Below are 24,607 nucleotides of genomic sequence, written 5' to 3' on the forward strand. Positions count from 1 at the left end.
TCACAACTAACTGATTATCCTCAAAATTTCACTCCTTGGCTCAGAACGTTTCATTTAAATTTTTAGTCAGATCAGCATTTCCCCATCCTCCACCTCCAATATTAGCCTCACTTATAATGGCATAGGACAGTGGTTCTCAAACTTCTCTGAACACACTCCCCTTCTGTTAGTCCGTAGTACTTTGTGTGGCGGGAAGGCGGGGGCATAAAGTACATATACCGATTGAAAGAAGAAAAAAAAACCAACATGCAACTCTCACTAAATGTTAAAAACGGTAAGGCCTTGATTCAAACACAGCCAACGATCCATTGTAATACGAGCAAAAGCAAAACCACGATTGTGGTCGATGCTTATAATTAAATGTGCACGCTGTGTCATAGCAAAGCGGATTAACGTACAGATGGCAATGACTTTGTATAATGTTATGCAAGCTTAACAGAAATCAGTCAAAATGGACAGCGCCATCTGAGGACTTGGAGGAATTAACTTTGCTAGTTATTCATTGTTGTGGGTAAAATGTGTGCATTAATTTCCCCCTCCCCCCCCCGCCCCAAGCTTCTCACATTCCCCCCAGAATACATTCCGTGCTACCTCCAGAGGGGCCCCCCAGTTTGAAAGCCTCTGGCATAAGACAAGTGATACGGAAAGAGTATAGCAAAAAGCTGCAAAAATGTTTATAGATGTACAAAAACTTAGAGGCAAACATGGGTGAAGGGACTAGACAAAGTGCTCATGAATGGTATCGTTTGGATGTCGAGGTTTTCACTGCCGTTCTTGCCCGCCAAACGGCACACCCATGCGCTCGTGGTATGGCTTGAGAACCAGAAAGCGAAAGTGACAAGAGGGAAAATGACCATTTTGGCTTCACTGTCCCTGCTGTTAGAGATCTGAAAAGGAAGCAATCTACAGTGCTACAGGAAAACATAGCCAAGGAGATTAACTTTTAAAGGGAAACGGTCAAGACAAAAATATTCTTACTGAGGCGTGAAATTGTCCTGTTTTGCACTAACTATCTCAAAGGTAACTAAAGCTATTTGCTGCCCCTGCCCCCACCAGGCATTTCTCATCTTAGCCCTCGTTACCTTTTCAGTGCAGAAATCTGTACTGCGTGGCTGAAGCTTGCCGATCTACCTTTAACTGCACAGCAGGACACCGGAGCTTCAAGCACAAGGAGAAATATCTGGGTTAGATAGGTTTAAGTGTCATGAGTGCTGCATTTTATCATGCTGGACATCAAAACAGCTGTCTCCCCTCCTGCACGACACACATTTTTACTTATTTTTTTTTAAAGTCTAACCTGAAGTGTTTATTGGAGCATACACACAAGACAGGGTTTGAAATTCCAGACCACTGTGCACTGTCAAAACAAATTCCCTTGTGTTGCACACAACCTAAAGAGAGATGATTTATGAAACGTCCACAAGGAATTGGTAAAAAAAAAGACAACGGAATAAACTTTTTTTTTTATTCTGCAAAGCAATATGCATATCTTACAAACACAAAATTAATATAGGAGAGAAGTGTCATTACCAAATCAGCTATTAACCATCATGCAACAATACAAGTGAAATGTTTTTTAAAAAATACCATCTTAACCCTACATCACCTGCAGAGGAAGGCTGTAAACCAAGGCTCAGACTTTCTATGTAATGCCAAAGAAAAATGCAACAGAAATGGCAGCTTTCTAACAACAAGAAAACACTTACAAATAGAATCAAAACTGATTCAAGTCATAGTTAAAAAGAAAAAGAAAACAAAAAGGAAAGATCAATATGATCCGAACAACCACTTTAATATTAAGTTTTTACCCTTCTGCTTGGCTGCATTTAATTTTTGTACATTGGGCCTAGGTACAATCCAACACTTGTAAGTATGACAAAGTCTCAGCCTACTGGGTGACTATGTGCTGCAATACCCAGGTACAAAGGGGTAAGTTAAGAATGAAAAATATGCCCTTAATGCTAATCTCCTTGCATTTGTGGGTTGCAATCTGAGCTTCATGTTTATTGCAGTGCAGTTGTTTGTGGGGTTTGACTACGTATTTTTTAAGCTGGACCCTCTAATTACCGAAAACATCTCCTATAAAAACCTGTTCCCCCAACACACCCAATTGTGTTTTACTGTCTAGGTAGTTCTGTTTGGGCCTTTGGGGGTTTGACATTAGCTTGCTGAACAAGAGCATGGATTTTGGATTTATTTAAAGTATCTTTACATGATGATGTAAGCATTCTCGGGGCATTTTTTGGTACTTACTGTACCAGCACCAACCTCCTTCCACAGTTATCGGTTCTGAACCATCCCCTAATCAGTTTCAAAGATGACTACTAAATAAAAGGAGGGGAATGCGTAAGTTAGGAGCAGAAGAATAGATTTTCACTTTAAGCTGTCTCCATATTTTTATTCAGTAAATTTACTGCTTCGTTGGTGGCGTTTTACCAGTGAACAGTAGCTTCAACTGAAGTTTAGAAGCCTTAGTTATTTCATTTCTGGATTTCAAACTAAATGGCTGTCTCTAAAGTTTAATCTTAAGGTATCTGGAGAAAACACATTTTAGTGAAATAACCAATACACTGTGTAAAGCAATCACAATTATATGAGGAACTATTTTCTGAAGAAAAGTGATTGTTTTGCTTCAAACATTCTGAAGAAACATATGAATCTTCAATACATTAAAGTCCTAAATCAATTTTATACAATATATAAAATGGTCTTCAGAACACAACAATGTGCATTCAACAGTGTCTAGACACAGAGGATTTTATGCCAACATATCAGCGATTACAATCTTTGAATTGGATTTATGGTTTCGTGTATCACATGGCAGTGTGAAACTTATCAAAGAAAAATGTACACACACATTTATAATTGCGCTACCTGACAGGAAAGCTGAAAGATGACATGAAGGGTCATTAAGGCAACCAGTGAGATTTTAAAAGCCGTGGTGGAAGTGTCTATAGGAAACTTCTGTCTTACGAGAATTAAAAAGCTAACTGGAGGACAGGCTGGAAGGAGACTGAATAAGCCAGAAATGGGAAAAAACCCACAGAAAAAAAGTACTCAAAATCAAGTCTGCTCTGATTTTAAGAATGGACAAAGACCAATATGCATTTCTCAGGCAAGGTTTCCCTCAATTTACTCACAACAGGATTAGCCCACTAGTTGTCCCTTTCCCCTCAGTAGACAATAGTAGATAAAAATTGGACAGAGCTAATAAAAACATGTCATTTTCAGCTGCCCTTTAGAGATGTGTGGAAGGTCCAACATGAAGCACTTACAACGGTCTTTAAGTTACTGTATCTTCCTTTTCCCTTTGTTGTTTGCACTTGACCAGGCTACTTGGAGCCACAGCTGACTATTAATAGAATGCATCTTTTTTTTTAAATCCACTTTTTAGACAGGCTATAAAAAGCTATTTTATTCCAAGGAAGTTCCTGGTTTAAAACCTGTGGAGGGAAGGCAAAGTAAGTGGAAAGCTTTGCATACAACCCCAATACTGATCAATGCTCTGCCATTCCAGCAGGCCACATGTAAAGTGAAACTTAGCACTTTGCAATAGAAAGGATTTTAAAACAAGACTTTGCCTTTTTTATTAAATTCTGGATAAAAGCACAAGTTTGTCCTAACTACAGCAGTATTAAAATGTGAATATGTATTTCTCCTAAAAAAAAAAATCTAGAAATGTTGATATTTTCTTGCAAGCAAGGAGAAAATGGAAAAAAAGTATTAAGCCACATACACACACTGAATTTATGTAGTAGATCAGTGGCTTTGGAAATGCAATATTATATCAAAGATGCATACTGATTCAAACACACTGTACATATCATTGGGCAAAAACAAAGGGTTTGTATTGTTTGAGACATTTGGAAAGGCATCTTAACCTGCCCAGATGCAGCTAGACAAAAATATCTTGCTCTGACTATGTGATCCTTATCACTAAACATACCTATTATCTACACAAACATTCAGCTATGTCCACAGGTAAAGGTTTAAAGATTCTCGCCGCACTATGCGGAACAAGTGCATCATCTGAATATACTTTTATAAATATGTACAAATCAATTACAGGCACTTGAAATGTCTTTGGTTGGAATAAACCAACATTGCAAGATAATGTATTCACAAAGTCTTAAGACCCAGTCTGGGTTCAGCAGGCAATGATTATGGTTCTCAGCCATTTTCAGTAAAAGGAGGAGATGGATTATGCTTCTGACAAAGCAACCTAGAAGTAAAACAAAAAAACATTACAGAATTAAGAGCTTGTGTATAATTGAAATCAATTCTATTTGCACATTACTTATCTCTATGCAGCTAGGATGCATATCTCTATGCATTGCTATTCTGAGGACTCCGCGTTGGAAAAGACCAAAATATATCTGAAGATATTTTGTAATTGGTATTTATCAAATATTCAAAGATATTCAGCTCTTGGTAGGAAGTTTCCCTAATAATGAAGGATAGTACATTGTAGCCTCTTGTTACATAGTTAAATACATCCATATTTAATCCATTAAGCAAAGTGTGCATGTGTGTGCGCGTGTATATATCTAATTAGTCTGCCCTTAAACCAACATCAGCATTAATTTTCTTTAATGCTGATTAAAACCATTAGAACTAGCTGTGATAGCAATATTTTAATAAATGTATTCTGTCTTCTTGTAATAAGAGAATTTAAGACTATTTCAAGCTGTGCAAGCCAAACTTTATATAAGCCAAAGTGCAAATAATATACCGTGTTGTAAATACAGTTTACCTGACGTTACGTTAGTGATATTAAAAAACCCAAATCACTTCTGCATTTACTGAACTACAACGAATACCCTACATTTACAGAATAACAATCTATGATTGAAGGATCTACCAGCACTACATACATACGTCCTTGTTAAGCGTCTGAGCACCCGCAGGGCATAGAGGACTATTGTACGTCTTTCAAACAGCAGGCAAAACAGAGGCACAAAGCAGTTAAGTGATTTGTTCAAGGTCTTAGTGCCAGTGGCTGAGACACAAGAGACTCCAGTAGTCATGATTCTCAATCCTCTGCTTTAGCCACAGATTATACTACCCTACTCTTAATCAAGGTATTTAATTTCTGAGTGGAATCTTCTACCTTGTTTCTCCACAACCTCCAGGGGCTGGATATAAAGGCAGATAACAAGTCACTTTTACAGTGCCATTATTTACTGTCCTCTAATGAGATACTAGGTTGGGAGAGACGTGAATCATCATTGTATACCAAAAATAATGTAAATTTTGTATATAAAGGGATCTTTTCTAATTTCTCCTCCCCCTTATCAATGCTGTATGTATTATCTTAGGTAAACTTACTTTTTCAGGGCAGAATTCTGTATTGCTTTGCCTCAGTTTGCTTGGTCTACCTTTAATAACTGCATAGCAGAACATTGTAATCACCATCACAAAAAGAAAATAACTGGTATGCATGAGATGCAAGTTTATTAGTGAGCGATCATCCTGCACAGAGAAATAAAACCATTTACTGATGCTGTACATAGAGAAGGCATTCGACATTCAAGCAATGTTTAGCAGATTAGCAAAGAAGCCACTTTCATAACCTTGTTTTTTCTCAATACAAAGGATATCCTCTACATTGCTAATGCAGAACTTCTTAAAGTTGAAGGTACTAAGGGAGCTCTAAGTTTTGGCAGTGAAGGATAACAATATTTAATTTGCACTAGTGACTGCATTTTAAAAACATTCATTACGCTACTCTTGCACTCTATATATAAAACAGTAGCACCTTTAATCAGAGGATTTCAAATTACAAATCTTAATTAATGAAGTTGTGAGGCACATTGAGATATACGGGGATCACCACACCCACCATTGAAATGCAGCCACCTCTGACATAGTTACGGCAACTATTTAAGCAAGACAAGGTGGGTGACGTACTCTCTTTTATTGGACCAACTACTGGAGGTGAAAGACAAGCTTTCAAGCTACACAGAGCTCTTCTGCAGATCTGGGAAAGGTACTCAGGGTCTCACAGCTAAATACAAGGTGAAAGATTGTTTAGCATAAAAAGTTAAGACGTATTCTAAGAGACCATTCAAGGTGAAGTGGCCTGCTAACACCCCTGCAATCATTGGACAAAAAAGGGGTTAGTGGATTGCACATTGTAATAAGCTATAAATCCAGTGTCTTTATTAAGACCATGATTTTCTAGTGTCTAGCTAAGATATGAATTTAAGCTCCCAGGCTTGTCTTTTGAAGGTGTTGTGCAGGTTTCCCAGACCCGAAGAAAAGCTCTGTGTAGCTTGAAAACTTCTCTCTCTCACCAACAGAAGTTGGTCTAACAAAAGCTATCTCCTCACCCACCTTGTCGCTCTAATATCTTGGGACCAACCCAGCTACAACAACACTGCAAGCAACTATTTATGAAAGCAGTGCTATGCAATTATTTTAGATCAACAAGAGAAGAGTATCTTATTCAGTTAAATTGACAGGAGGTATTCAGCCAATCGAACATAGAAAGAACATTGGCACTTACATCTGGAACTATGACAGTTAGTTTGGGATTTAAAGCATGATAGACTTTTCCAATGGCTCCTTTGTAACACCAGAAAGGGTTATAATCTTGTGCATATTTTGTATTTGAGTCCCTGGCTGTAGTGAAGATCTTGTACCAGAGGGTAGCATTGCTGTACGTCTCAGGAACACAATGTGGTGGCTGACTGAGGATAAAAAAAACCAAACAAGCAGATGAATTGCCATTTTCAGTGTCCTGTATGGCTGACTCTCAGAACATAGTAAGGGTCATTCTCTCTTTGAACAGTGTAAACAGTGTATTGTTTTATTCAGGATCATCCATAGTGTAATGGCAAATACTAAAGGAAAATAAAGTCTAAAACCTACAGTAACATTAAACTTTCATTGCAATCCATTCCAAAAAGTCAACCCCCCGTCATTTAACGAGAGGAGTATGTACTAGGTTTCAAAAAACTTCTGATATTTTTAATACAGCTTTCAGGTGAACGCACCCCAATCTCTAGAAGGCAAGGGGGATAAAGAACATTAACTTGGTGTGCCCGATCCATAGGTGTGGAGAGAAGACAAGGGGAAAGTCTGTTACCATCAGGAACCAACTAGTGTGGCACTTACCCCACCCAACACTCCGCCTGCTTTGGATTTTACTGTTTTGAGGGTGTGATTTTGTTAACTGAAGGATTCTATCCAAAGAACAGATACAGCGGAGGCAGCGGTAATGTAAGCTTCCCCACACTGACCTGGCAATGCCACCTCTATGCAAGAGAGGCATTCACTCACCAATGCCCATTCAGCCTTGTCCTCTTGACACAGTTGTTGAAGAAAGTGGTGTGTGTGTGGGGGGGGGGGGGAGGGGGGGGTCGTCAATCATGATGCTTTTTGTGAACACTCTTCTACTGCTGAAGAAACTGAGACCAAACTTGTTTGATATCGACCAGTTGCCAGAAAAAATCAACTTTCTGTCACCAATGATCTGAGCTTTGATCAAGCTACCAACTTAGAGATAATAAATACCACCACCACCACCTAGCTTTTATATAGCACGTAAAGGATCTATATGCCATACCAATCCCCTGGACCAGCTGTTTCCCCACAGTATATCACTTTAGCCATATTCATTGTTCCATTTAAAGCTATTACAGTTTAAAGAAAGGTTTTCAGAACACATTTCTCTCTCTTACAACATCCGCCGTTTGCTTATGCTGCAGACAACCAGCATCATTTCTGAGGCGCTTTAAAGTAGACATGACTCAAGCTAAGCTGGCTCTGAACTGGAGAGAGAAACTGGCCATTTTCAGCAAGTTAGGGATGCAGAAGTCCAGAAAACCCTTGAATGCTTTTGCACTTTTAAAACCAAAGTGATAATATTTTGAAACGAAGGGGGAAAGAAAAAAAAACGATATTAGGACATCAAGTACTAAAATGAAACTTTGCAGGTGAACACAACTAGGAACACAGGAACTGCCATACCAGATCAGACCGGTAATCTATCCAGTCCTGTATCCTCCCTCTGACAGTGGCTAGAACCAGACAGTTCAGAGAATGGAGTAAGAACCCTGCAGTAGACATATGTGGAATAATCTGACCCCAAATAGGTCTCAGCCTGGTCTCTAGTAGTTAGAAACTGGTTTAAACTTGAAGCACAAGGTGTAAATATCCCTTCCAAAATGAGAGTCATGTTTAAACAGTTGTAACTTAGATGCACAGGGCTTTATCGGGATAGTTTGAAGACTATGAGTTCTATAATTCCTGTCCACATTCCCTGGATTGTGGCTAGAACTCCATCAGCGCACAACAACATGTGGAGAAAGAGCGAGCGCACGCAAGATGTAGCTGAACAATGTCCAGGGAAACTCTACGGTGTTAGTAAAGACGGCAAATGTCTTATAAAAACAAACTGGACTTTATACTACTAAAAAGAGAATGTATCACTTACTTCCAAAGTCAAAGTTAGAGCATCATGGGGGGCATAAGAAAAGCATCCAAAGCATTAAGAGAGCAGTGGGTACATCTAAGGTAACCAGCCTAAGAACAAATAATTAGAAAAGCACTTACATTGTGACAGGAAACACACTGCTAGCTGCTGTGACAGTCATACAGGTTGTGAATACCACCTGCTCACAGTGACCATGGAGAACACAGTCATCTGAATTCCAAGCAGCAGGCAGGGTGAAGGTAATATTTATCTCCTCGTGGGATTCTCTGCCTTTTAGAAAGAAAGAAATTTTTGGTATGCTAAGAGCAGTAACAGCAACAAGTATTAGGAACAGGCATGTGGTCGATTGCACTTTTTTGGGGACACAGCTTTGTGCTATCATTGTGGGAAGCAATGAAATACCTGGAAAATTACAGACTCTCCCCCCCCCCCCCCCCAACACCACCCAGTTATTAGCACTGATGACATTTTGGACCTGGTCCCATGACCATTGGGCTTTTACAAGCTTTTGAATTTAGAAAACCTCTCTCTATAATTGTGCATCATCTGGGCCATTGTCTGCAACAATTTGATCAGTAATTACATCTTAGAATTTTAGCCCTTTCCCCCCTAAAACCTTAGTTCATCATCTGCTTTTTCTGCAGTCTGATTTTTACTATAGAGAAATCCATGCAGATATAACTGCTGAAAAGTGCCTTAATATGCACAACCTTATCAATAGATAAAATTATAAGAGACAAGACTAAACCACTGGGTTCTCGAAATGATAAACTTACGGTCCCCAGGGATAAACCGGATTTGATATGCAGATTAAAACCAGGTAGTCTGATCAACAGAAATTACATTATATTGTTCAGGAAAGACTACAGAAATTTGCTGTAAGCAACAGAGGTTTTCAGTTGTGGCATATGTTTGCTATAGGATATTTCAGGTGCAAGCCACCCTGATGTTATAGCACCACTGCAAAATTAAAACATGCTGAACTTTAACTTTAAATAGTTACTGTAAACCACTTCTACCAAGTCTCCACAACCCACTGACTTGTCCCTCTGGCCACGCAAGCCAACAGAATAGGTTAGGACTCATCATCTTAGCATCACTAGAAAGTTTTACAACTGTTGCTTCTTTTCAGCAGCTTTATCCTGAACGAGTTTGTATTTTAGATGTTAAATCAACAAGAGGTTTTCAGTTAATGTACAGCTGGATGATTAATGCAGAAGGATTCACCACCACCAAAACTGACTGACTGATCAGCAGCACTGCTGCATAAGCATGTAGCAGCTTTTCAAGATCAGAAATTTGTTTTGAAAATACTTTCAGATGAAAGCAACTGGGCTGATGGATCTTTTTTAGACTCCAAAGTAGCATACGTGTATGACTGTACATACATCTTCCCTATTACCCCAAATAAGGGAAAAGTTACTCTTTGCCAAAAAGAAATCTCACAGGCTCATTATTGTGAAGTACTGACAACAATTTTAGCAATGCACATAATGTCTAAGCAAATGATTTGTTTCTTTAGTGACTAGCTAGATTTTTATATTTCTTTTTCAGACATTTGTAATATTAGGAGTGTAATTATTATTCACTCTTGGAACAATCAAATTTTGCATACCTGAGAGTCCAATCTGATGCCCCAAAATTGTGGAACTTAGATGTGTGACATTACGGGAATACCCGCCAAATGGTTTGAGTGGGTCCAGTGTCAGAGTGATTGTCACAGAGATGTTTACTGGACCAGAGTCCTCAAGAGTCTGTGGCGATTGTGTAGAAGATCTGGCTTGTCCGCTAGTCACTGTACTTTCTGGAGTTGTGGTATCATTGATGAGATGTTTTAAGGTTTCATTCTCTGATGTACAGAAGTCCAAATCATTAAACCTCAGGAGGAAAGTATTCCAGTCCTTTAAAAAGTGAGAGAAAAATCTAGATTAGATGACACATTAGATTAGCAAAATTATTCTGTCACTTCTTCAAAAAGCAGTTCAGATTTTCAATATCTAGTTTATAATATATATTATTCCATGTCACCAAGACAAACTCAATCCTACCCTCCATTGAAGTAAGTGGCAACACTCTCAATAGGAGAAATATCTGGTGTTTGTTTGTTTTTATAAATCAAATGCCAATTCTGATTCCCACTTCACCCCCACTGATCAAATACTCATTTTCAAAGCTATAAAGAGCATGGTAAAATAATACTCTCCTCAGAGCTACAAATGAAATTAATAATGTTGGTGTACTTACACTAACTTTGTCTAGTGAGGAGCCCTAGTCTCATACAGGTAACTCCCAGTGAAGTTTAGCTCAGATACTTTTATCAAAATGCACTCAAACTATGGAAGAGTTTTGCAAGGTAAGTTATAACAAAGATCAGTAGAATTTTCATGAATCAAGCCGTCTATCAGAACAGAATAAGGGTGGGAGTTGGAGGGGGGAGCGTTACAAACACAATCTCCGAATGACAGAACATTAATGTTCTCCCTCTCTGTCAAATTAATTGTATCAAGATTATTCCTTAGAAGGTAAATGACCTCTTCTAGGTTAGAGATTAAAGTACAGTAATGCAAATGAAAACAATCAGGTCCTATGCACTAGCACAGGAGAAAACATACAAACTGTTAAAACTAATGCCTGTTAAATAAGCATGTCCCATCACAAAAGCCAGGAAGTGTGTTACTGCAGGATGTGAATGTACATATCTTATTATACCATACCTCTGTCATTTCTGGTGACTTGATCTCCTTGATTTTAAAGAAATAACCCAGTGTCAGAAAAGCTATTGCCATCGCGCTTACACTGATCATAAAGACCACAAGAGGAGGGCGACTGCTGATGTAAAGCTTCAGGTTCTCCAAAGGGTTTATGTTGAACATTATTCTGATTAGATCCACCTGAAAGTGGAGAGCATTAGAACAGAGTGATACATAGGAAGAACATGATTTTTTCCAAGAGATAATTTAAGTCAATCAATCAAAGAAAAACATGGTTGCCGATTGAAAAAGTATAAAAAAAATTTCTCAAAAGGTACCAGATTTTGTTCTCCCAACCGCTACAATTTCCAGAAAGAATGGAATTAAAAGAAAGATGCCATAGCTTGTAACAGAATCAAACTTCCTATTATTGACAGCCAATGAGAATCAGTGGTGCATATAGTTCTTTATTTTATTTCCTTTACTAGTCACCCAGCATAGCATACACAGCTGTATTTGGATGCCATAAGAACACTATTTGAATTAATAAGGTTATAATGGACATGTAGTTTCAATGAAGCCCACAGATAAGGTCTGCACATTTCCAGTTGAGTCATTAGACTTCCAAACTTAAGGCAAAAGCCTTTAATGGCCATTTTAAGACCCAGCTGGACCAAGCGTGAAATAGATGATGGAACTTTATAAGTGAGAATTATTCTATGGGTAGCTGCAAAGTACTACTCCACTCTGAAAAGTGATTTGGTTAGAGAAAAGCCTCGTGAAGTTTCGCATTTGGAACTTGATCACATCTACACCAAATCTGATCCGTTTATCAATAAACCGATGTTTTTTCTAGCCATCGGATGTGCAAACTGGGATCTGAGACTCAGGCTGGAACACGTCCGGCTGACACATCAACTAAAATCCTGTTATCAGAAACTTCATTTACTGAGTGAGCCAGAAGACTCATCTCCCCGCTGGTTCTCCAGCATGAACAGAAGTACAAACTTACTTGAGTCAGAAAATTAAGCAGATAGGACTGTGAATGCAGAGAGTTAGGGCAGGTCTACACTTAAAACGCTGCATCAGCACAATTGCACCAATGCAGCTGCACTGCTGTAGCACTAAAGTGAAGACACTCCTCCACTGACAGGAGAGCGTCTCCTGTCCACATAACGCTGTCTACAAGTGGGGGGGGGATTATGGTGGTTTAGTCGGTATAACTACATCACTCAGGAGTGCGGATTTTTCAGACCTCTGTGCAATGTAGTTACACTGAGATAGGCCAGACTCCAGAGAAAATAATAAAAATACAACAATGACGATACATAAATAAAAAGATTTCAGGGTCTGTTCAAAAGCGTATGGCAGTCCAGGTTTGGCCCGCGGTCATGGTCTGCCTATTGACTACCCTTGGTCTACTGAGTTGAAGCTGAATTTCCATTTAATCCTATTGATTCTCCATTTCTTTTGAGTTTTCCCGTATTTCCAGTATGCAAGTGAAGGGAACAAAACTATTGGAATTTACTCATCCCCACCCACAAAGAAAACAATGCAGTCAAGTGCTGAAGTGTAGCTATGAGCCTCTACGTCAGAAATTGTGCAAGCAGAGAACACCACAAGCAATCCCGTTTCCTTTATTTGCTTTACCTGTAGCCACTCTAAAATATCTTAATCCTTAGAGTACACAGAAGGAAAGGACTTTTGTCTAGAAAACTATGCTGCCCATGCAAATTTTGAGCAACTGAAAGATGCAAACCAAGCAGCTCAAGACCATAGCAGTTTAATGGTTAAGACTCAGCAATCAAGGACTAAAACAAGATCGATCTCTTGGGAATTTTCATTAAATCAGGGATTCTGCTCCCTGCAGGTTTGTGTGCCTTGTCATCTCTTGTTAGAAGCACATGGTACGTATGATCCATACAATAACTGCAGCTTTTCACTTCAGTATTCCTAATATGTTACTGGCGTACACTTTTCATCATCAGTCTCTTCTAGGAAGAAAAATCACTTTGCTTCAATGGAGACAGAAAAGTTCAGTGAGGAGACTATTGCATTCCTCCAAACAGGGCACAGACTTTAACATACAATCTCTCTCTCTCTATTCCAGAATCATATCCTGGGTGCACAATCTTGCTCCACTAACTGATTTCTCTCCACTTCCCAAAGACTAAGGTAACCAGCCCCATTGTGCCAGCAATGATCACTAGCAGCACTACAAACATCTAATGGTAAAAATCCTGTGTGTGGGCGGGGTGGGAGGGAAGGATATAGGAAAGAGCTAGAGAGAAGGAAGTGGGAGAAAAAAGGAAAGAGGTAGAAAGAAGAGAAAGCATATCCTACCAGAGCCCACACTTCTCAAAGACACGCAGCGCTACTGCTAGAAAAGCTAATTAAGGTGTCAAGAAAAGGCAGGTGCAACAGGGGAGGGGTGAATTGCCTCAGGTAAGAAAATTAATTGGGTCTGACCCAATTCTAAAGTTCTGTCTCCTATCTTGTCACTGGCAGGACAGGATTCCATTTCAGCACATTTCTGAAATATATATATATATATTTTTTTTAAACTAGGGTTCATCACAAATTGTCAGTCTAGAAACATTGGAGACATGTTGAGATGGAAACAGACCAAAACACAAACCAAGAGCAGAGTTGTATTCAATGTTCCCTTCTGAATTTCCTTTTAAAATAAACCCCAGCAAGAGGCAAGGTTTATTACAGCATTTAATCAAAGCTGAATATCACCCAGGAGCAAATACAGTATTGCAAATTACTGTAAATTTAAGGGACCGTCAGCAATTTCATTAGAATTCTGGTTTCACTCAGCCTGGATGTGCTAAAACTCACTAAGAAAATCAGCCCAAATATTTGTTGTTGTTAAAAGAGCACCAGCTTTTCTGAGGACTTGTTGCCAAACATCCTCCTATAACTTTGAAAACAGTCAGGAAGTGTTACAGGATGCTATTGCCAAAGGATAACAGGCCCCTTACAACAAAACCTGTGGGTGGTTAATATTAAAGGTGAGGGGGAAAACCAGCAATTGCACATGCTCAGTGTATCAAGATTCCTTCATATAGAAATCTGTATTAATTTAGGAATGATTCCATACTGCTGATTGAAACTATGGCGCACAGCATGTAAGCACAATTAATTTTTTTCCAGAGTGTCTAAATATTTATTCTACAAACTCGAGTATATTATGGTTTATATGCATTTCCATCACCATGAGACATTTTGTGAGTGGGTATTACCTACCTACTGGTTCAGGCAGGGACTGGGCATCAGAACTCCTGAGTCATATTTACATCTCTTTAGAAAAAGCGCATTAGAACCTGTTTTGCTACCAATTCTAGTTCTGTTCTGCATCTGCCACTGGCTTGCTGTGTGACCCTGGGAGAAAGTCCCTAACTTCATTATATGCATTTTACAAATGATTAAACTGAGGAACAGAACTACCTCACAGCACTGCTGAGGCTTAATTCAAAGCACTTTGTGAGCCTCACAGGAACTGTGCCAGAGATGTGCAAAGTGACAGCATCAGGTTTCTTTTTTTTACTAATAAAGTTTAAAGAGAGGCTCCAATGGCAGGTGAATGCACTTCTCTCCACAGTGCCTAAACCTTGCAGGACTAGTGATACCTATACACAGGAGATGCATTCTGTTTTGCAATCTACATACTATTTCAAGCACAACTGGATGAGTACAAATTTTCAGTCCAGAACTTTGGCCCTGACTCTGAATCAATTTGCTTTTGTCAATATCTACATACATTCGAGACAAAAAACTATATTAAAATTGAGTTAAGTTACTAACATGCACTCTCAACCTTAAGGACCAAAAAATGTGTTACAGGTAAGTTGTAGTCAACCCAAAACCAGGCAGGCATTATACACCCAGGAAATTTAGGGTTAAGTTGATAATTTAAAAAAATCCAAACACGTTAAATCATAGAAATGCACAGTTAAAGCTCAGATCTCAGAATCCCAAGCAAATACAGTATTAGTGACTAGACTGGAAGGTTTGCAAAAGACAATGAAACAGACTCTTTCTCCCTCATCTAGCAATGCTTTTGCCAGCACTGGTACAGGATAGAATACAGCAATCTCCAATTAGCATAATTTTCAATGCTTGTTAATTACCATATGAAAATGGATAAAGAAGTGTACCTTGCAACTACGTCAAGGAGTTAAATCAAGAGCAGCTTTTAAATAAGGAGAATCTTTAAATCTGAGGCAGGACTAAGATTACCTAGACCATCCTTGGCAGATATTTGTCCAACCTGTTCTTAGAAACCTCCAATAATAGGGATTCCACAACCTCCCTCAGTAACCTATTCCAGTACTTAACTATCCTTTACAGTAAAAGCTGTTTTATCTGGCATGTTGGGGAAATGGGGGCTGCTGGTAAGTGAAAAATGCCAGTTAACTAAGAGGGAGGGAGTTTGGGGTGCAGGAGGGTGAGAGCGCCTGGGTCGCGGGAGGGGGTGCGGGCTCTGGCAGGGAGTTTGGATGCGGGAGGAGACTTGGGGCAGCGGGTTGGAGCACGGGAGAGGATGCCGGATCTGGGGGGCGCTCACCTCGAGCAGCTCTCGGCAAGGGACGACCTGTCCCGGCTGCTCCTAGGCAGAGGTGCAGCAGGCGGCTCTGCGTGGTGCCGCCCCTGCAGCTCCCATTGGCCGCGGTTCCCAGCCAATAGTAGCTGTGGAGGCAGTACTCAGGGTAGGGCGGGGGCAGTGTGCAGAGCTGCCTGCCACGCCGCTGCCTAGGAGCAGCCGGGACAGGTCACCACTTGCGGGGAGACACCCAAGGTGAGTTGCCCCTGGATCCAGTACTGTGCACCCCCTCCCGTGCCCCAATCCCGTTCCTGCAACCAAATTCCCTCCCAGAGCCCATGCTCCCGACCCCCTGCCAGCCCCACGCCAACCGGACTATAAACCGGAATTTAAATGAAGAACAGAATTGTCGGTTTATAGAACTTTCTATTTGGCGACGTGCCGGATAAAACAGCTTTTACTATAGTTAGAAAATTTCTCCTAATATCGAACCTAAATCTCCCTTGCTGCAGATTAAGTCCATTACTTCTTGTCCTACCTTCTGCAGACAAGGAGAAAAACAGATCACCATCCTCTTTATAACAACCTTTAACATATTTGAAGACTTATCAGGTGTCCCATTCTCTCTCTCCCTCCCCCAGTCTTTTCTCAAGTCTAAACATATCCAGTTTCTTTAAACCATTGCTCACAGTTCAGATTTTCTAAATCTTTTATTATTCTTGTTGCGCTCCTCTGGACTCTCTCCAGTTTGTCCGTATCTTTAAGATGTGGTGCCCAGAACTGAATACAGTACTGCAGCTGAGACTTTACCAGTGCCACATATAACAAGTACCACCTCCCATGTCTCATATGACAATCCTGTTAATACACCTCAGAATGAGATTTGCTTTTTTCATAACTGCACCACACTGTTGGCTCATATTCCATTTGTGAACCACTATGACCCCCAGATCCTTTCCAGCAGTGCTACCGCCTTGTCAGTTATTTCCCATTTTGTATTTGATTTTTCCTTCCCAAACGTAGTACTTTGTCCTTGTCTTTATTAAATGTCATATTGTGGCTTTCACACCAGTTTTTCAATTTGTCACAGTCATTTTGACTTCTAATCCTGTCCTCCAAAAAGTGTTAGCAACCCCTCCCAGCTTGGGGTCATCCACAAATTTTATAAGCATACTCTCCACTCCATTCTCCAAGACATTAATGAAAATATTGAATGCTACCAGACCCAGGACAGACCCTTGTGTGATCCACTAGATAAGTTACCCATTTTGACAGTGAACCATTGATAACTACTCTGAGTACAGTCTTTCAACCAGGTTTTCACTCATGTTATAATAATTTCATCTAGCCCACACTTCCCTAGTTTGCTTATGAGTATGTCATGAGGGTGGACATCAGTTTTGGCCTACCTTCACAATGTCTCTAAGATTTCATCTCTCTTCTAAAACTGAAAACCCCACTGTATTTAAAAGTATTTTGTCTCTTTTTCTTTTACCATCAATGAAGATTTAAAAGATGTCCCATTACTAACGATACAATGGCAATTAGAAAACAGGTCACATCAGGGTTAACCACTTGGAATTAAAGCATCCACACAAAAAAGCAAAAACAAAAAAACAAACAAAAAAACCCCAAAACCAACTGAACTGTGATTCTCCTAACAAACCATCCATAAATAACAGACACAAAAGAAGAGTGTTGATCTCAAAACTGACCCTTCTCATTCAAGAACAGGAAACATTTGCAGGTACAAAATATATTCTCAAATATTAAGTTCAATTCTCTTTTCATCAAGGCAAAGCTCGACATGCCAATGCTTAAAATACTAAAAATAAAATCCCAAATGCTACTCTGGACACTGATTAATATCAAGACAATAATTCATTTTAATAGTTATGAACCTAAAGGCACTGGAATGCTGAACAAACACCCCCCAAAGTTGCAATAGGTCAGTCTCCAAACTGACACAAAGAGCAAAACTCACAAAACACAATCTAAAAGAAAAAACACAGAAGTCCCCAAACTCACCCAGAACTCTGTTTTGTTTTTTTTATTACTGAATTAGTATTTCTACTTTTGAAATTGATTTATTGCGGCTATGAAAGCAGGTTATCAATTATCAACATTCCCTCTTCCTATGGGAATTTCAGAACTACTTCTTGCTACATTAAGAAAATGTGAAACTGAGAGAAAAGTTTTTACCTATTAATTTGCGTAGTTTTCTTATTTTCTCTTTCACCACTGATTTTAATGGGAGGAAAAACAAACAATTTAAGAGTTTGCAGATGTTTTTATTCATCCTGTTGGAATCACATCAACTCCCAGTTGGGTGAAACTGAATGGCTTAAAAATGTATATCAGTAACAGACAGCAAGCTGCCCAGTAGAGGTGTCCCAAAATCCTTACTTCAAAGCTCTGAAGTTGACTGTAAATTTTCCAGTGCCCAGCCCTTTCTAATGTTCAAGTGACCCTCCCACTCTTCTGTGTCCTGGATTAAAAAAAAAAAAATACAAAAGGAAAAGAAAGAAAAACACTAAATGACATTATCTTTTTCACAAAGTAAAGAACAAGCTCAGGAATCAAGACTTGTTGAGCAAGACTATGGGTTTAAAAACCTAATTACAACACCAGCTAAGATCTTTACATCACAACAGCCAAATATAAATGGACATTTTGTATTATTAGCAGCTTAAAGTGCATCTCAGCATTCAGAAGAGACGTTTTCATATCTCCAGCTGCACAGTTAATCTCAGTCCTTTCTAGGCTCTTCCCATGTTTCCTTATTCTGATGAATCATTGAGTGTCTTTATGACATTAATGGAAACTGGTAGTACTTCTGCGAAACATGCATTTCCAAAATGTGATCCCACAGTTAGTAATTTATGGCTAGATTTCACACTGGTCCATGGCAAGTCACACTTGGTAGCTGATCTGCACACGGTTTTGTTAAAAATGACTATGGGATCGATCATAATATCAAACCCACCAACGCAGATTTTGATGGATGTCTATGTGGAAGTGGGGGGAGGGTGTCCACGCAAACAGATCCAGTTGCAGAAACTGAGCCTATATTTGTAGAGTATGACAAAAAGCAGGCTTACCATAGGGTATTGGGGGGAGGGGAGAGGAGGACTAAAAAACTTGCAAAGAAACAAGGAGGTAGGTTTATGATCACTTACGTGCCCCTCTTACCTTTGCTATATTTAGGCATTCAGCATAGAAGCACACAAGGTGTTGGTTTAAAACACAAAAACCACCTTTGCAGGCTATGTTCATTCTAGATCAAATCTGTGGCCAAACCTGCTGTGCAGCATCTATTTCAAATGTATTTTTTCTACTCCTTTTTGATTAGGACAAAAAAATAAAATAAAACCAGACTAGAAGGTTGGTTACATCGATGGTAAACTGTAAAGAAAGCAGCAGAAACGTGTTTTCAAAAATAGTAAAAAAAATATGTCAAAGTTTAGTCAAATTGGAGGTGTAGGCATTACTACGTCACACTTCTTAAAGGTTAGCGTTCAAGGAAAAAGCTTTCAAGCAGATTAGGTGACTTCAGCTAATGACAACACTATTTAGTGGTTGGAGGCGGTTTTCTGATACATTTACCCATCATTTTGATTATTAATAATATATTTGCCATGATCCTGAAGGCAAAAAGCATAGACGTCATTTCTAATGACAGAAAAATGGCCTTCTGATTTACCGCGATTACAGCTGTAATGAAGATCTCTATACAATGCAGAATTAGTGCCACAATATCACCCATTGAAATGAAGATTCTTTCTACAAGTGATCCAGATAATGGATTTATCAAAGAAGTGGATTACTAATGAACATAGGAGCGCCAGGGGGGTGGCAAGAGGAGAAAAAAATGCTGCACACTTAAAGACAACAAAGGAGAAATGATTGATAGTATGCCACTAAACCAGACACACATGCATGGCAATTCCAGATACAACACCTCGCTCCACAAACTACTGCATACAGTGGTTTGACATCTTATGCTTGATTTAATGCAATAATCTGAGCAGTGCAGTGATTAGGGCATCAAATTGCACAAAAATTCTTAATTTATAGACTGAAGTTCAGGAAAAATTTGCAAAATCTGAGACAGGTGCAAGCAAGTTCTCACTACTAGAGTAACTTCAAAAATCAGTGCACCTAAAGATTTAGAAAAAGAGAGAAAAGTTACCAGACAAGGGAAATTAAAGTGCCCGAGGAAAGCTTCAAGTGAATCAGTGGACACCAAGCTCTGAATTTGCTTAAGAGTAAATAAACATGGTTTAAGATACACACTGCTGTAAAATAAAAACAAAAACCAACCTTCACTTGAAAAACCTGTGCTGACCTAGTTTAAACCTATGTTACTTTCTGCAATCCTGCTGATGAAAAAGGCAAACTGGTTTGCTAAGCAAACTTGTGTACAGGACAGTAAGTTCCATGCATTTGACTTCTGGTTTTGGCATTTTTAATGTTTTATGACATGAGATAAAAGTTGCTTCTTAAATACAGTTAATCTTAAGGAGGAAACGAGTTCTGGCACAAGCAAAGATTGGAACTGGACAATTTTATAGTGCTTTGAAGACAAATGTTTTATCTGATTATTCATTAGGTTGGGAATGAGAAGCAAAGGAATACAGAATTGATTCATTTTTATAAGAGCTATGCAAATTTCACTAAGAATAATAAATTTAGTGGATCGTATGCTTGGAACCATGGAAATCCCAAATGCTTTTAGTCTATGGGAAAGCTTTCCTGGGAACAATGAAAAAGCTCAAACAGTTCAGTAACCAAAAGTTTGTATAATAATCAGTTTAAAGAGTTGAAATTACAATTGTTTATTTCATTAAGGATACACATTAAGGCATGTTGTATAAAATTTACCAATTTAAGTACCAAAAAATTTAGAAGGCTTTTACTGTAGTTTTTAAATAAGAACTGTAATGAGACTGAGACACTCAGCCAGATACACAACTTGAATCACAAGCAGAAAATGACTGGCAAGTTGGGGAAATGGCAGCTTTACTGGACGTAGCATGGATCTACAATGAAGGCAGAAATTAGAGTGTGCAGAATTATAAAAAAAACCACAACCCAGTGGACAGTAGTGAAGGAAACAGAGGACAAGGAGCAGCAAAAGAATACAAAAAATGACTACTGTGAAAAGTGACTTGGAGAAAAGTCAAAATAGAGAACATAACACCTTTCATGTCTATATCCTGTTTCACCAAAGGTCTCAAAGCAAACTACAACTTAACTTTTGTTAAACCTCAACTCCTAAACTAAGCAGGCAAATACTGCCTCCATTTTACAGACGGGTAATCTGTGGCAAAGAATGATGTAGTCAAGGCTACAAAAAAAGTTGGCATAAGGAACAAAACCCAGGAATTCTGACTCTCAGTCCCGTTTAATGCCCTAGTTTGGCTGTTCCCCTAAACAGAACTTGCAGGACACACTTGCTTTTGCACGGAGAGCTGGGGTGCGGAGCAGCAGAACTGTGCTATCAAGAAGTCCCAATAAGTGCTATTTTACCCAATAGACCCCCAAAATTCTGTTTTATTTGCCCAGAGATGTAAATATTTAATGAAAATAAAAGACAACTCCTTTTAACAAGTAAATAAATAAATAAAATAAAAAATGGTAATCTGTTCATATTGAAAAGGGGTCCAAAACTGCCAGAACACTCAGTGAATCACTAAAAATAGAGCTGCACTACCCTAGTACAATAACCGTTCAGTGGCAAGGGTATTTTTCAGTATCCCGTCTGTTGCTGGATGCATCTTGCTTAGCCAGATAACAAAGACACCTGGTTGTTATCTTCAGATGCATGTACATCTCTAATTTTTTTTTTAACTGCAGAAACAGTTTCCATTTTACATAGTTGATTAAAAACACATTTAAAATGGAAAATGAGAATCATATTTCCCCAGCAATGGGACCAATGCTCCAAGTCTTACTGAAAGCCTGTAAAGAACAGAACTCTGCAGTGCCACCCTCTCGGAATGTACCTGAAGAGACCATCTCTAGAATCAGAGATGGTCTCCAAGGCCAATTCAATCCTCAGTCTGTATACCTTGTCTGCCAACAAAAGGTGCCAATTGATATGTGGCCACATGCCCACTAGAAATTGGATTGAAGCCATTTGTTCATTTCACATAGGCCAGTGAAAAGCTGAGAGATGGTGATGATATTAATTTACTACATCAACCTGACTCAAATTCAACCTAGCGGTAAAAGGCTCAGTGTCCATTTCACAATCCCCAGAATTTAATGCGTTTTTAAAAAAAAAAAACAGGTTAAGGTTTAATTATGAAAGGCAGCCCTAAATTGTACATGTTCAATTCTGAACCTTCAGCCAACTACCTTTTCAAAAGTTTGACAACAACCTGAAAAGCAACCCTACTTAGATTCATATCTGGACTTAGGACTTACTTACACAGGGAAATTTACTGGCACAATTATACAGCTATGGTGATACTAGTATAATTCCAGTAATATAATTATACCAGTAAATTTCTTTATGTAGGCAAGCCTTTAGAAACAAATTAAAAGAGGGGAGGAGTGGAGAAAGAGTTGTTTTGTAATTCAGTCCTTCCCGCTATACTCAGGAATGTTTCCCAGGGTATCCATATCTATGATTATAAGACATGGCTCAAATTCAAATCTATGTATCTAGCAGCCCTGTTTCAGATACATTATTTTTTGTAAGAAAATTCTGGCATACAGCAACATCTGCACTTGTACGAATTAAAAGCAAAACAGTATAAATAATGTATGTGTAGTAAACAAAGTAAACTAATTAGGAAATCACTCAGATTCCGAACCACTTTTTGTTGCCATTCAAGTTATTCTTTTAACTAGTCTATTACAAATTCGCAAGAGTAGTTCAAACTATGGAAAACAAGCTAAGATTACATTTATTTTTGTGATTTAAGGGCAACCTCAAAAAACCAGGTAAATCAAGTCCTGATCATTAATCTCATTTGTGTAGGTTAAGCGGGACAAATACATTTACGTGGAGACGAACAGGCAGAGGAGACCTAGTCAGCTCATTTGGCCCGTGCTTGTGGATCAGCGGAGGATCTTGATTACCAAACATTTTCCAGTGATTCCGCCTGTCCCAGGTTTGCACCGGGCCCGATGAACGCTGCCGTTATACAACCACCTGCAGCGGTCAGGTCAGGCTGGCACCGGAGGACCCCAGTTGGAGACGGGCCACGCTCTCCCCCGAGGAACCGCGAAGGGGATGAACAGCTGCTGCCCCCTGCCCAAACCGCGGTGGGCTGACAACAAACAGGCCCCCCTCGATGGGCAGCGGCCGGGTCCAAGCGAGCCACAAACGAAGCCCCGAGCGGTGAACCCCCCAACCCCGCCCGCGCTTCTCTCTCGGGGCGGGGGCGCACAATTCACAGGGAACTTCAGGGCCAGGAGGGGCTCCTCCGTTCCCAGCCGCGCGCCGGGGCGGGCGAGGAGCGAGCGGGGCCCGGCGGCAGCGCGCCCGGCTCTCGGCGGCCTGCTCCGCCCTGCCCGGCTCCCAGCCACAGGGGAGCCCGGCCCGGCCCAGGCCTCGGGCCCAGCTCACCGCCCGCGCCCGCCTCCGTGTCTCTTACCGGCGGCGCAGGCTGAAGAAGCCCCCGGGCGGGGCGGGGCAGGGCCCGGAGGCGGCGGCCGGGCTCACAGGCGGCGGGGCGGCCGGCTCTGCACCATTCTCCGGCCCTGCGGGGGGCTGTGGGCAGGCGGCTGCTCCGTCGCCGGCCTCCCTCCCGTCCCGCTGCTTCCGGGGACGCAGCCGTCACGTCACCTCTCACCCCCAGCCGGCCGCGGACGGCGGCCCAGGGGGGACAAGATTCCCAGACGGCCACCAGCAACGCGAAGCCCCGCCCCCGCCCTCCTGCTTCCCCTCGCCCCGCCTGAGGCCGGCCGGCCGGCCTCCTTCCCCTTGTCTGGGAGGGGCGGGGCTTTCAGGGCTAGGGCAGCCCCAGTAGTGGGAGTGGATAGGCCGGGGGAGGGGCTCCCCCAGTGGATAGGGGGGGAAGGGCTCAGCCAGGCTGGCCCCTAAAGCTCCCCCAGGGGCTAGTGGGGAAGGGGCTGAGCCAGGGAGGCGCATCAGGCTCCCCAGGGGCTAGTGGGGAAGAAAGGGAAGAGACCCCTATACCCATAGGCTCCCTCATGGAGGCAAATGGGGAAACTTGGTCAAAACTGGCCCCTGAATGCCCTTTAGCAACTAGGGGGGGCTGCAGGGGGATAGACTCCCTCAGTCTGGGCTGGCCCAAGCCACCTGGAGAGGCAGTAACAGAAGTTCACAAGGACCAGTCATTTCTCGTGCAGGGATCTGTGTCCCTTACTGAGAGCCCCTGCTAAGAATTCCCACCTGAGCCCTGCGCATTTCCAAGGAGGGTACAGGCACCGTGTTTACACTGCATAACATACTACACATTTGGTTTCTGGGTTTTAGGTTCCTCTGTCACAACTTCAGCAACATGAGCAATTTTTCAGAAACTTTCTCTTATATCTGCCACTGTGGCAAGAAGTAACATAACTTTCATAATTGACCTCATGGCCTTTTGGGATAAGAAGTAGTCTGGGGCAGTCCAGGGGTTAAGAGAGCACAGCTGGCAGAGCCAGGCTTTTAAAATGTGTACGTACTTTGTTTGCACCTGCCCATGGCCGTTCCAGCCTTCTTGTCCACTCTTACTTTTGAGTGCACTGAGCAGCTGGACATTCAAGTTCCCTTTGATTTAGTATTCTGGATTCAAACATTTTTTCTCCTTTACAAAAGTTGTTTTTAGTTCCCTTTACTGACTCACATTTAAACAACTAGTTTAAAATTAAAAGAAGAGAAATTTTCACTAAAGTGTATGATTCTAAGAATCTGGAGTTAGGGTTAATTTTAATTTACATATACTGTTCTGCTATGACAAACCAGCT

At 40.6% G+C, this 24,607-nt stretch overlaps 1 protein-coding gene across 2 annotated transcripts; it reads right to left on the reverse strand.

Annotated features, from left to right (window-relative positions):
* Positions 1–1,451: 1,451 nt before the first annotated feature.
* TMEM248 (transmembrane protein 248) lies at positions 1,452–23,427 on the reverse strand. Of its 2 annotated transcripts, none has more exons than XM_005283408.5 (7): positions 23,290–23,427; positions 11,155–11,331; positions 10,056–10,341; positions 8,560–8,710; positions 6,509–6,692; positions 5,329–5,472; positions 1,452–4,222 (listed from the first exon to the last, which is right to left on the reverse strand). In XM_005283408.5, the coding sequence occupies exons 2-7, from the start codon at positions 11,311–11,313 to the stop codon at positions 4,202–4,204; spliced, it is 945 nt and encodes a 314-aa protein (XP_005283465.1). In that variant the 5' UTR covers positions 11,314–11,331; positions 23,290–23,427; the 3' UTR covers positions 1,452–4,201. The 2 variants fall into 2 exon arrangements, with proteins under 2 accessions (XP_005283465.1, XP_065429432.1); XM_065573360.1 differs by lacking the exon at positions 23,290–23,427 and adding an exon at positions 22,772–23,205.
* Positions 23,428–24,607: the final 1,180 nt, after the last annotated feature.

This window comes from Chrysemys picta, chromosome 19, assembly GCF_011386835.1.
Source record: "Chrysemys picta bellii isolate R12L10 chromosome 19, ASM1138683v2, whole genome shotgun sequence".
In the NCBI taxonomy this organism is placed as follows: Eukaryota; Metazoa; Chordata; order Testudines; family Emydidae; genus Chrysemys; species Chrysemys picta.